General features: G+C 39.1%; 1 protein-coding gene across 3 annotated transcripts in view; it reads right to left on the minus strand.

The window, feature by feature from the left end:
- Positions 1–14,815, minus strand: part of LOC136864358 (uncharacterized) — a 333,471-nt gene that overhangs the window by 304,667 nt on the left and 13,989 nt on the right. For all 3 annotated transcript variants that reach the window (XM_067141257.2, XM_067141256.2, XM_067141255.2), the window contains exon 2: positions 7,230–7,359. In XM_067141257.2, coding sequence (XP_066997358.2) covers positions 7,230–7,337 — 108 coding nt within the window. In that variant the 5' untranslated portion in view covers positions 7,338–7,359. The remainder of the gene's footprint in view (positions 1–7,229; positions 7,360–14,815) is intronic.

Here is a 14,815-nt window from a genome sequence, read left to right on the forward strand (position 1 = left end):
GTTTTTTTCATCCGTTTCATAGTTTATTGTAGCTGTAGTTTTATTCATGTTTGTGTGTTGATTAGTGTATCTAGTTGTTCTGTGTGTACCATGTAAAGACACATGGCAAGAAAGTGACTGAGTCTGAGATCAGTAGAGTGTTTCCTTTGTAGACCGAAAAGTCCCGTGCCATCCCTTAACTGTAAGTACTGTAATTTGTTATTTCCTCACTCTCTTTTATTCTTGTATTCTCATTTTGGTGCCGAATGTTGTTAGTAAGTGTATATTTTGTGAATTTATTTTCCCTCATGAATAATTATCTTTTTGGAGTACAGTATTACATTTTATGCGGGCTATGTGCTGCGGTCATATTGCATCAGCTGAGCGTTGGCAACGTAGGTACGGCGATGCTCGCGTGTTTCCTGAACTATTAAATACAACCGACAGTGACAAATGACTGGCCATTAAGTTCTTTTTCATTATTTTGTGTTAATATTGCTTAATACAGTAAATAAAGGTGATTGATTATATTTACAATATATGTAGGCCTAAAAGTCACGTGTTCACCATTTATTGTCTTTTTAAATTTATAAATATTGGCTTCGAATGAAAATAGACAGTAAAACTCAGAATACATTCATAAGTTTGTTAAAGAATAGTGTAGAATGTTTACATGTACAATTTATAGCCTAGAAATCATGTGTTCACTGCACAAAATTTGACGTTATCGCATAATGGACCCCCCTTCGCATTGTTTGACTGTAAAGTGGAAAAAACGGGGTCTAATACGCGAGTAAATATGGTATAACATGCACAATCATACTACTCTATTTACATAAATTTTCGATGACCCTAGACTGGCAGGGAACATAAGTTGCCTCCCGGATCTAACACACATTCATTTGCATGCATGTGAAAATTTTAATGCATGTACACTGATCAGTAAGGGCCTTATTTTTTGGTGAAATAAAACTGTTGATTTCGGTGTTAAAACTAACACTATTTCGGTAGGTATTTCGTGAAATAAATTGTCATACTGATCGTGCTTTCACTGCATTTTGCAAAGCCATATATCCCTTGAAGATATTCATGGATATGCTGGTGCTGCCCGGCCAGGGATGAGTAACTCAGACGGTTATGGCGTTGGCTTTCTGAGCCCAAGTTGTTAGGTACAATCCTGGCTCAGTCCGGTGCTTAAATACGTCAGCCCCGTGTTACTAGTTTTATTGGCGCGTAAAAACCTCCTGTGGGACAACATTCTGACATCTCGGCATCTCCGAAAACCATAAAAGTAGTGGGACGTAAAAACAACATTATTACAACTCAACCAGGTGATTCATTTATTTATTTATTTGCTCTTTGCTTTACGTCGCACCGACACAGATAGGTCTTACGGCGACGATGGGATAGGAAAGGCCTAGGAATTGGAAGGAAGCGGCTGTGGCCTTAAAACCCCGGCATTTGCCTGGTGTGAAAATGGGAAACCACGGAAAACCATCTTCAGGGCTGCCGATAGTGGGGCTCGAACCCACTCTCTCCCGATTACTGGATACTGCCTCCACTTAAGCGACTGCAGCTATCGAGCTCAGTGCGATTTATTTAGAATAGGCCTATTAATATCGTCATATTTTATAATAAAGTCGGTATTATTTATCTTCCCTTTTATATTCATCCATGTCCTCATGCCAGGATTATCCAATTTTTCTACAGAAATGCTGGCTTGCATGAATACTTTCGTTGTGTCTATTACAAATTGTTCTCTATCACTTTTCAACTCCTTTGTGAAGTGTAAAGTATCGCCGATTGTTATTTGACGCTTAAAATTATGTTCATTTGCTTCATTCTTAATCTTTTTGTGTGTTTCTGATTCTCTACAGTATTTATCGCACGCATCTCTTCGTTTTCACGTAATGCGAACATTACAGTACTTACACATTAGAATCTTTCTTGCAGCATCAAATACATAGAACACCTCACCGTTGTATTCCTCGGCCCTCGGAAAAACTGTTGTGACTTTAGTTTTCAGCATTTTTGTACTTAAATGCTGAACATTTGCTGACAAAGGTTCATAAGTGGCGAACTTTCAATGCGAAAGAGTATAATGCACACTGCTGTATCTACAACCGATCTTGCTACGACCACAACGCCATTTGCTGTAATCGATAACAGATATTGATTTTTAATTATTGCCTTAGAGATCGCGGAACTGAATACACATACTTCCGATACACAGGGCTCATCGCTTTGTGTGCATTTGTGTAGAGAATATACAGCGCTATCAATCAACTGAGAAGGAAACTACTATAGTCAAGTTCTCAAGAGCATTTAAACGTTTATTGGAGATCTTTTCCGATACGATTTCGCATTTTTCTTACCAAGTGGGGTATATTTCGTGATTATTTGCCAGATTCGAGTAATAAACAGATTTCGCGATATTTCGCGAGTTCATTTCGCTAAAATACGTTACGGTACGGTACCTACAAGGTCATATAAAGGCTAGAAAGAAGATATGAAAAATTTCGTGCTTATCACTATTACCAAAAAATACGGCCCCTACTGATCAGCCAGAACATTATGACCACCTACCTAATAGCCAGTATGTCCAACTTTGGCAAGGACAACAGGCAAGGTTTATAAATTTCATGTTGTTGGTCCGTATTGAACTGAGATTCATATAAATTATAAACATAAAAGTTTTCCACCTATTCAATACACAGTTTTATTTACACTGCGTGTATATTACATGGGACTAGCTTTAACCCTACTCGGGGTCATCATCAGCCATATTTAAACTATACACAATATTTGATGAAATCCTAAAACATAACAGCGACGATGCGTCTTGGCATGGAAGCAATGAGGCCTTGGTAGGTAGCTGGAGGGAGTTAGCATCACATCGGCACACACAAGTCACCTAATTCCTGTACTTTCCAGGGGGGAGGGGATGAGCTCTGATGTCACATTTAATCGCATCCCAGATGTGTTCGATTGGGTTAAGATCTGGCGAGTTGGTCGTAGTTGCCAATGTCGTGGTGTTAACATTGGCACATGAATGGGTCGTCCTTAGGAGTGTTCGGTGCACTGTGTGTTCAGACACACTTGTAATCTGCCCAGCATTAAAGTCTGATATTAGTTCTGCCACAGGTCGCCACCAGTCCTGTTTTATCAGTCTGCCTAGCGTACGATGTCCGACGCCTGTAATGAGGGGTGGCCACCCAACCCCTCGACGGTTGGACGTGGTTTCACCTTTGTTTTGCCACTTGTTGAAAACACTCACCACAGCAATCCTTTAACACCTGACAAGTCGTGCAGTTTCCGAAATGCTCGTGCCAAGCCTCTGGGCCATCACAAACTGCCTTCGGTTAAACTCAGATTGCGCGCTTTCCCCACTCTACACATGGACAGCTTGCTCACCGATACTACATGCACCGTGCGTGTTTGATTAGCAGTCATTCCTCGTCAAGTGATGCTGCTATCGCCTGGACGGGTTTATTTCAGTAGGTGGTCATAATGTTCTGGCTGATCAGTGCATTGTCCTTCTGATTTCCACTATTACTTTACTGAATTTACAATTAAATTATATTACTTGAGTAGATTCCCTTAATGTTTATGTTATCTCAAGTAGTTAAAGCATTTCCACAAACAAAGCAAAAACTATCAGAAAAGAAATATATTTAAAATTTAAATTTAACCCACTTGGTTTCAAAAAAAGAAACAAAATTACCACATGCACAGTTCGTGATTACATTATTTACAACTGCTGACAAATTTACATCTTAGAGAAATCATCCTATCCCTTCAGAAATACGTAAGCATATATTCTTAAATAAAATGAATTTGAGTACTCAGTCTTTGTAGCTAGACACTGCGTCGACCAGACTGCCCCTCTGATTAGTGGCAAACCATTACTCTGACAGTATCACGACCCATAAAGATAGACATCCTTCTGACTGTCCATTTCGCCAAGTTTGGACAGCAACTCTCATCCCACACGTCTTCTTTCTTAATTCACGTCAGCTCACACGAACACTGAACACAGCAATATCTAAAGCTGACAAGAATTTCCACTACACTGTCATGTAACCAGTTACATGCTGCAACCAGCTAAACATACAAAGTTATTTCACCTGCTTACTACTCCGTTATCACCTGGCCTAGTAATCTCATTCATTCTTATCTCCCAAACAAGTTTACTCAGTTATATACACAATTCTATGATTCTTAAATAGCTGTCCCATAAGTATTTGACTAATTTCCGCAGCACTATTTACATCTGAAGAGGTCATGGAATATCAATCACTAAAAAATTCCACTTTTTATTTACAATTTGTTTTACATCGCACTAACGCAGATAGGTTTTATGGATAGGAAGGGGCTAGGAACGGGAAAGAAGCAACCATGGACTTAATTAAGGTACAGCCCCAGCATTTGGCTGGTGTGAAAATGGGAAAACATGGAAAAATATTTTAAGGACTGCCAACAGTGGGGCTCGAACCCACTATATCCCGAATACAAGCTCTCAGCTGCGCACTCCTAACTGCATGGCCAACTTGCTTGGTAAAGTTCCACTCTTCTTGTAAAATGTACTGTACGTGAATTCTTAGTATATCTCCCTCTCCTCCAGACTGTATAAACAAAGTACAAAATGTTCATTGATAAATGTCTATCTGGTCTCTTACTAAGACGTAACATGTACTGTAATCTCTAAACAAAGTTACAGTTCTGCCTCTTGCAATTAAATTCACAACTCCCAGTTAAATCTTCTACACCTCACATGATAAAAACTTCTCTTGAAAACAAAGTTCCTGCATTTAACCAATGCTTATTAATACAAAGATGAAAGTCTCTGTCCAAGACTCCACAGAATTAAAACACACTATGATCAGACACATGATCAAACACATACAAGAACAGAAAGTACAAATAGACACTCTCTTGCCTACTGCCACCTGTTTTATTAAGTTGCATCCTATTCTCATCTATATGCTCAATCGGGACACTAAACCTCACATTTAAATTTTAGCATGAAGCTTTTGACATATTGGACTTCATTTTGCATGCCGTTTTGGCTTCGTAGAAATGACTCTTCTTGCAGTTTCAACCAATCATTGTGCATATGCCTACTCCCTACCCTCGCACCGGGTGACAAAATACAAAATCAATAGTGAGTGACTCTCCTTTCCATTGTTCTACACAGGATTTTCCTCTTGTTTCAAAATAGCCCCTCAAGGTCACATTCAGCTCTGATAATAGCTTCTACGTGCTTTCCCTTGTTTCAAATGAACTCTCAGCCAATCCTTCACCAAGATGGACAGTGTCTGTCATATCCTGTCCGCTTACAAGATTTGCCATACAATGAAATATAAAATTATGAGGGTTATCATTCTAATATGTTTATAATTTATCATACAATTTTCCTGTATTGTTGATATGAGCCGTCATATGGGCTCAATCTATGAAGTACTACTTTCTTTTTTTTTTATCTCGTTATCCTAAGATTGCATTTACTGAATAAAAACATTTGGAAGAGAGAAAGTTCTACATTCGGACTTACCGCTCGTTATAATTTGTCTCTACTCTCTGAAGCTGATGTTATCGTACGTTATTAGTTTCATTACCGTATTGATGACTATTACAGTTCACAAATACAGGTTTGAAGTCTCCACCTAATCAATACTATTACAAACATTAAATACATATTACATACTATTACATGGAATATTAGTGATTAGGTGGAGACTTCAAACCTATAATCATGAATCTGATGTCATCTTGTCCTGAAATTTCCCCCTCGCATCATATGCATTCAGGTGACACTTGAGCTTGCTGTAATTGCTTTAGGTCATATCAGGTCTCATGTCCTGCAAACAATCACTGGCTGTTGTGAGAAATGTAGACTCACCAGAAAAGATTAGAAGACTCCAATCAGAATTTAATTTAACACAACAAATAATAGACAGGATCGGTGAGCTAGACTGTATCTAAGAACGGATCTTCCTCGGTGGTAGCAATCAACAAGTAATTTTCCTCAGGAGAAGACTTACGTCACACAACCAGACAATCAACAGGAATACTTACCAACAAGTTTTCCAACATGAATACATTGTACTGGAGACCTTTGGTTCATTTTGATTGTATTCACAATTTGTTGCCAACTTAGAAACATAAACAATGGTGTAAAAGTATTGCTTGTTGTCCTGAATTAGACCTCTAGTAATTTACCCTACTCCAACCACACTTCACCCTTTCACATTATCAGTGGTAATCTTGCTAACTTGCACATTTACATTGCTTGCCCAGGTTTCAAAGTATGTATGTATGCATTGCAAAAAAAAAAAAAAGTGCATGATATTGTACCATCATTTCCCCTTTTCCAGCTAACACTGGGTGGGGGCAAATATGGTTCCTCTCCGCTTTATCCTGTCTCTCCACCAATCCTCATCTAACACTGTGTTCCAGTCCAGGTTCTGTCGTCGTATGCTGTTATTTACAGAGACCATCCATCGCGATCTTATTCTTCCTTGTCCTCTCTTCCTTGTCATTTGTCTTCCCAGTGCCTTTCTTGCCAGTCTTTCTTCCATCCGCCCGACATGTCCAAACCATCTCAATCTGTTCTGTTCCAGTTTGTCATTTAGTTTTTTCACATTTAGCTCTTTTTGTATGTCTTGATTTCTCACTCTATCCCTCCTTGTCTTCTGTACCATTCTCATCAGGAATTTAATTTCAGCTGCCTGTACTCTACTCTCATCTGAGTCAATGTCCAGGTTCCTGCTGCGTATGCCATTATAGGTAAGTGATATCCCTTGTACAATACTTCTTTAACATTCATTGATACATCTTTATTCAATATTAATCTCCATACTTGATGGTGAATGGCACTCCTCAGTTGTATCCTTTCTACTGATTTTTATATCCAGTCTTCCACTTTCTGTCAGTTCACTTCCCAAGTATGTGAAGTTTTCTACTATTTCCAGTTCCTTGTATGTTCATCGCACTTAATATTTTATCAGACTTAAATTTTAATTATCAAAATACAATTTATCTCTCACGTAGACACAAACCCTGCGAATATTTATAAGAAGAATTACTACAGGTTTAACCGTTTCTGAGAAAAGTGTAAAAGTGTCCATGCAAGGAACTTGCATACATGTGCTCATTCTCCTTTGAGTGACTTTACATCTTTCAACTTGGCATTCTGTTTGACAGGACTATTAAAACTATACAGATAAGTCAGAGAAGTGAGAACTAACCTGGTAACCACAAGTGCATGGGAAGAAGTTAAGGTCATCCACCTCCAAGGGCTCCATACACAAAGGACACTCCACCTGTTCTTCACCACTTTGGTTTAGTACAGACATCTTTCCAAGTTTTGAACACCCACTGAAAGAGTCAAAGATACAATTTGGTAACCTATAAAATGTACCCAAAACTTTCAACCAATACTATAAAACAAGTCAGCTAAATGAGGACGTAATCCCTCATCTACAGTAACTATAGACAGGAAAAAATTTTAAAAAGGAGAAATTGATAGGATTGTGATTTTCTGCAGGTTATCAGCAGTTCTCCAAAATGAACAACAGTGGGAAACTATTTTAATGGTCATGACCATTAGCTAGCATATAGGAAACATTTACTGGTAAGAATGAATGGATGGACGGATATGAATTTAAAACGATCAGTGGATCCGACCCACAGTGCCTCACATCCACAGAAGCTGGCACAAAACAAAAGTTTTACTGACCAAGGGACTGCTTCTATAGCACGATGCTGAATCGATTATGCTTTTAGTCGAAACAGCTCCAAAATCCAGGTCATCAGCCCCTCATAATGGTATTTATCGCTAGGAAAGTAGAACCATGCTATGTGTAATGTTGCGGTACTAATCAAAAGTAGCGGAGACTCGCAGTATTCCACACATTATGGTACTATTCACAGGTAGTGTAATGCGCACATGTAACACAGACCTATGGTGTTTCGCACATTGCGGCACTATTTGCAGGCAACGCAAACCTATGCCCGTCTATAGACGGTGCGCGAGAATTAAAATTTTTTGAGTTTCCCGGTTCACTTTCGAGTGCGAATTTGATCTCTGACATGTTCTGCCATCTGTTGGGCATTTCGTAGAACTAATTGATCAGAGATTATAGCTTCGGGAAGCAACTTACAGAGCTTTTTGTAGACGTCTGTGGAGTTCATCTTTGATGTAAACAAACATGGCGGATCAACAATCTATTTGCTCTTGTAGTGATGTTATTTCCGATCACAGAATCTTTCAGTTATTAACCACAGCGGAAAGTGATTATGAAGATGATCATTTTAAGGAATTGTTAAGCGATTTTGAAAGTGAGAGTGATAGAGAGTGTGCCGAAAATATTGTATGTAAGAGAGAAACAGAGCGTCCTTATAAACTAAAGAAGAAAAACATGGTGAGCACAAAAGCTATTTTATCACTATTTTCGTGGCAGGCGGATTACTTTTCTTCACCAGAGTTTCAAGTAACTGTGACAGGCTCTGAGGGCCAAGTAGTGTTTGATGACGACCTGAAAATCGTTGATTTTTAGAAACTTTTACCAGTGGAGTTGGTGCAGATAGTTGAACAAATCGGCATTTAAAAAAAAAAAAAAATACAGTAGAAAACATTTAACTATTACCTTATTCCAATTTGGAAAGTATTTTAAAATATCAACTTATATACTTCTAAGAAGTTACATGTATTAGCTGCCTACAGAGTTTAGGAAATAATATTATTTTGGGCTCTTTACTTTGTATAAAGATAATGCCCACAGGGGCACATAAGTGTAATTTTGTTTTCTCTCAAAATAATATTGAACATAAGTGTAGGATTTCCCATTTGCATTTAGATTTATAAATCAACCAACATTTATAAACATTTTAAGCCTTTTTTTTTTTTTTGCGCTAGGGGTTTTACGTCGCACCGACACAGATAGGTCTTATGGCGACGATGGGATAGGAAAGGCCTAGGAGTTGGAAGGAAGCGGCCGTGGCCTTAATTAAGGTACAGCCCCAGCATTTGCCTGGTGTGAAAATGGGAAACCACGGAAAACCATTTTCAGGGCTGCCGATAGTGGGATTCGAACCTACTATCTCCCGGATGCAAGCTCACAGCCACGCGCCTCTACGCGCACGGCCAACTCGCCCGGTACATTTTAAGCTAATCACCCCACTGATAAGTTAAGAATTGAGGCTTCTACAATTTTTTTTACATACAAATGAAAAAACTCAGCACTGAGGTACCAAATAGTCAACTGGTAACTCAGCATTTAAAAGGTTAACAAGTTGTTTTACGTAGCACCAACACAGATAGGTCTTATGGCGACGATGGAAAAGGAAAGGCCCAGGAGTGGGAAGGAAGCGGAAAACCATCCTCAGGGCTGCCGAGAGTGGGGTTCGAACCCACTATCTCCCGGATGCAAGCTCAAAGCTGCGTGCCCTTAATCACACAGCCGAGACGCAAACTATGGTAGTTGAAAATGATGAAGTATAGCATAACTAGAAGAAACCTGGACTGGAACACAGTTAAGGAGGAATACTGGTGGTATAGAGGAAGATGGAAACATGCCACAAACCCTCCAAACCTGCAGGAGGAAATGGATGGCGATGATGACGACAGCTCACTGCATCATTTTCAAATTCAAAGATAATAGGTTGCAGGTTTTCAGCACAGTCTACCATTAAGACCCAGTTGTTGGCATCTAGGCCAAAAAGCTTACTACATTTCTATCTAATTGAATTCCACCCTGCCACTTTATAGCTTTCAGTATACGATCCATGTAAATTATGAACAACAAAGGTGAAAGATTACAGCCTTGTAAAACACCTCTAAGTACCTTTCAACAAGAACTCATTCTACCATAAATTCTCACTGTACCCCAATTGTGAACAGAAATACCCTCGATTGCTTTTAATAATATACCCTTAATACCATAATCCTTCAATAACTTACAGCTTACATCTTTTCCATCTGTACTGCACCATATGCCTTCTCTAGTCCTACAAACAATAAAACATAACTGTATATTCCTCTCACAGCATTTTTCTTCTTCAATTATCTGGTGCATACTGAAAATCTGATCCTGACAGCCCCTCTGTGGTCTGAAACCAGACTGGTTTTCATCCAACTTACTTACAACCACTGACTGCACCCCCCATTCCAAAATGCCACTGAACACCTTGCCTGGTACACTGATCACTGAAATACCTCAGTAACTGTTGTAATACTTCCTATTATCTTTCGTAAAGATAGGTGCAATTACTGCTTTTGTCCAATCAGAAGGTATCATAGTAATATTTCATACTAATCTTGTTACTCTGTGAAGGCTTTTTGTCTCTGCTTTCTCACTATACTTCACCATTTCAGGTCTATCTTCATCTATTAAGCAATACAATATGGCTGATAAGATGGGAATGTGGAAAAGTTTACAAAGCAAGTATTATCAATGGAAAATGGTAAATAAAAAGCTTATAGGATGTGTTTAATGCAATTATTGTTGAATAGTGTGAAAACAGGAATGTACCTTTAAAAGTGGTAAGGAATAGTAAGGACCCATTACATTGTAACAGGGAAGTAAAGAGATTCAAGTGCAAATTAGGAAGAGTGAAGAAATGTTGCGGGAGTAAGGCGAGATTAAAAAAACTCACTAGAAAATTGAATTCAGCGAACAAATCGGCTAAGGATAACATAATGGCAAATACAACTGGCAGCCAGATGAATTTTAAGGAGCAATGGAAGGTTATGTGCAGATACTTGAAGGTAGAAACAGGCCCCAGGAAGGATATTCCAGGGATCATTAACGAACAAGGGGAGTGTATATGCGAGGATTTCCAGAAGGCAGAAGTATTCAGTCGGCAATATGTAAAGGCAGTTGGATATAAAGATCATTATCCTGATAGAGGAGGTAACTAATACTGGCAAAGTACTGAAACATACCTATGATAATAAAGACATTTATAAAAAGATACAAAAGTTGAAAGCTAGAACGGCAGCTGGGATCGACAAGATTTCTGGGATACATTAAAGGCTATGGGTTGGGATATAGAGCCATATCTGAAATACTTACATCATTACAGTTTGCATGAAGAAGCGATACCAAATGAATGGACAGTTGCAATAGCAGTCCCATTGTATAAGGGAAAGGGTGACAAACAAAGCAGATAATTACAAGCCAGTCAGCTTGACGTGTTGTCTGTAGCTCTGGGAAAGTATTCTGATTATATTGGACAAGTTTGCAAAATTACTAGCTGGTTTGATAAAAGGCAGTTCGAGTTTAGGAAAGGTTATTCCAGTGAAGCTCAACTTGTAGGATTCCAGCAAGATATAGCAGATATTTTAGATTCAGGTCAAATGAACTGTTTCACTATTGACCTAACCAAGGCTTTTGATAGGGTAGGTCATGCAAGACTACTGACGAAAATGAGGGCTAATGGACTAGACAAAAGAGCGGTTGAACGGGTGGCTACATTACTAGAAAATAGAATTCAGAGAATTAGAGCAGGTGAAGCATTATCAGACCCCGTAATGGTTAAGAGGGGGGGGGGGGGAGGTTTCGCAGGACAGTATTATTAGACCTTTATTGTTTTCTTATATATATGAGTAAAAAACTGGAATCGCAGATAAGGTCTGCGAGGTTGTTTTCCTGATCGGAAATGTGTTTTAATGTGGGTGGATGCCTTCAGAGAAACGAGGAGTGTCTCTACAGAAAGGAAAGGACCTCCGAAGACTGTTCAGACACCTGAAAATGTGGACAGAGTTTGTGTGTCTATTCTGCGGTCACCCAAGTATTCTGCGTGTAAAACATGCAGTTGCCCTTGGAATGTCGTCCTGTTCTCTTCGTCGAATTCTTCACTATGAACTCCATTTTCACCTGTACAAAATGATTGGGGCCCAACAACTTACAGAGCGGGATTATGTAACCCGACAAACATCATGCGAGCAGCTGAGCGACACCTTGCCGAATGACACAGCTGTGTTCTCTGATGAGGCAAAATTTCACCTCAGTGGCTCTGTGAATAAACAGAACATGCAGAACTAGAGTGCAACAAATCCCAAAGAACTTTATGGGAGGCCCCTTTATCTGGATCGTGTCACTATATGGTTTGCCATATCAAGAGTAGGGATCATTGGTCCATACTTTTTTCAGGAAAATTGTCTTGCTGTTACCGTCAATTCAGACCGTTATGTGACAATGATCCAACAATTCCTCTTATGCCTACCTGCTCTCCAAGAAATGGATCTTGACAACGTGTGGTTTCAACATGGGGCCACAGCCTACACCTCCAGGGTTTCCATGGGTGTTTTGAGAGCAGCCTTCCCTGAATGACGGATCTCCCTGCGAGGGGACGTGAACTGGCCTGCGCGCTCAACATATTTAGTCTCTCCCGAATACTTCATATTGAGTTATCTCAAGTCCCTAGTTTACAAAGATCATCCCAACTTCCTGGAAGACCTACGGAACAACATCCGAGCCAAAATTGACAATATCCCAGTCAATATGCATGAAAAGGTCACTCAAAGTTTTCAAAGTCGACTGAATCTGTGTACTGACAATGGAGGGCGACATTTAACAGACACTGTGTTTAAAACTGTGTAAATTCAAATTTCTAATGCTGTGTGGTAGGCAGAAAATAACAAAGTTGAATGAAACGTAGTGTGTTTTATTGCATTTTCAAAACAGGAAGTTTCCATGCCCCACCCTGTACAATGTTGTCCTCTCAATTTTAATTATTGTGTTGATCGGGTGATAGTACCTCATGGGGAAAACTCTAAGTGTCTAGGTGTTAATAGGTTTGTTCCAACACGATTCCGAATCGATTCTGAACTGCCTGCTCATGAGTAGTAACTCGGTGGGAGTTTCAACATAATTGAGAATCGATTCTGAACTCCCAGCTTGCTGTTCCAACATAATTTGGTTCCGAACCAGTAAACTCGGTTCTCGGTCTACAGCGAGAAATAGACGTTCTGGTCATGCGTACTAAAAGGTTTGTTCCACCGCAGAGCCTGGAACGAGTTCTGAACACAATCGGCACACACACTCTTTGATCTGCAACTTCATCTATAACCCTACATTTCTGAGATTTTGAAAGTAAGGAAAACAAGTGATTTAGATGGTGACAGTGACGTGTTTGAGGACTGTTCAAGTGATGAAGATGAGTTAGAGATGAACATACTGAGAAAAAGGACAATTATTTAAGTAACTAAAAATTTATTAGATTAGGAATATAATACTGAATGTTTTAACTTGATTTCACAACGTCCTTTTCACGAGATTCTAAACCTGAATGCCTTTGCTGGCAGGACCTAGTGTTTACAGTGCACTGTCTTCTGGTATGGGCTAAAGCAATTTTGTTACTTTCAATGACCTGTCTCTGTCTTATCCTTGGCTTTGACAATATGAAAGTGACTGAGGTATGAGCGATGCTAGTAATGCCATTCCTTCTGCAGCCAGTCCCTGCTATCAATGGTGTGAAAATGTTGCTCATAGGGTCGGTTGGTGTATGCATTTCAGTGGGCTCGGCAGACTGATATGTAATAGCAACTTCTGGCTCGGTGAGGAAAGCAACGGGAAACTACCTCACTCCTCATTTCCCTAGTACGCCTCTTCAGTGATGCCTAGGCCATCTATGACAGCTGATGGCAGAGCAGTTGAGGATCCAACCAGCCTTAGGGCTGAAGACTGAACATACATACATCTAAATCTGATGTAAACATATTTATCAGTATACCTCCGTCCAAGCAAGTATTGCGATTTGCTGAGCTTATTTGCCCATACCACAATTGTTTATCCAAGCAACTATGTCTACCTCCACATTCAAACGCAAGATGTTCTGCTCATGTGGTTTGGACCCTGTTTATAAAAACAGAGGTAATAGAAGGAATGAGTGATCATAGTGCAGATTGTTAGAAATTAACATTGAAGCAAAATGAGAGAAAAGAGAAAGGAAGTAAAGATGTATGATGAGTAGGATCCAGATTTTAAAAAAATGCATATGCAAATGCATATTTTAAATGTTAGTGCATATACAGATATATTTTTCTCTTTTGTGTTATCGATTATCTAAGATTTCTGAATGAAATGAAAAATCTAATGAACTCTATATGTTTTACATCGCTTGGCAACATGAGAAGCCTTCCCTGATCAAGGAAAGTGCTTGCAGTGTCGCAGCCAATAATCCTTTTCAGAAAACCTATTTCCTGATTTCTGACATTCAATCCATAAGCAACTACATAAGTGGAATCAGGGAGTCTTTGCCAGAAGAATGTTCTAAGCAGTCAGTGCCGGTGTACAAGTATTGCCTAGTTACGTCCGCTGATGTAGAACAATCATTTTCAGCATGTAAATTAATTCTGTTTGACAACAAAGTCATACACCTGAAAACATTGAAAAACTGCTGATAATTACTCTCATGCATCATTTTGCAAGGAATGAAACATTTTTATCAATTTAACACAGATTTAAATAGTAAGTGTATTTTGTTTTATTTTTAGTGCATATGTGCATGCATATTTTAGGAGTTTTTAGTGCATATGAATCCGGGCCGTAATGATGAGGCAGGCACAGAAGCAATAAGTACTTGCTTTCCGATTTTTTTTCGTCAGAAATGCTATACGGGAGACTCAAAAATCCAATTGTGGAAGGGGAAAGTGTATTTGTGCCAACCGTGATGGGTAGGGATATGTTAGATTAATATGCTGCGCTAAATTTGCACTTGGGTATTTCGAACCTCCACTCTACAATTAAATAATATTTATTTATTTAATAATAGAATTGTTATATTAACATTGTAATGGTTCATGGTGTGGGTTACTGTAGTCACGTTC

The sequence above is a fragment of the Anabrus simplex genome, chromosome 2 (assembly GCF_040414725.1).
Source record: "Anabrus simplex isolate iqAnaSimp1 chromosome 2, ASM4041472v1, whole genome shotgun sequence".
Taxonomy (NCBI): domain Eukaryota; kingdom Metazoa; phylum Arthropoda; class Insecta; order Orthoptera; family Tettigoniidae; genus Anabrus; species Anabrus simplex.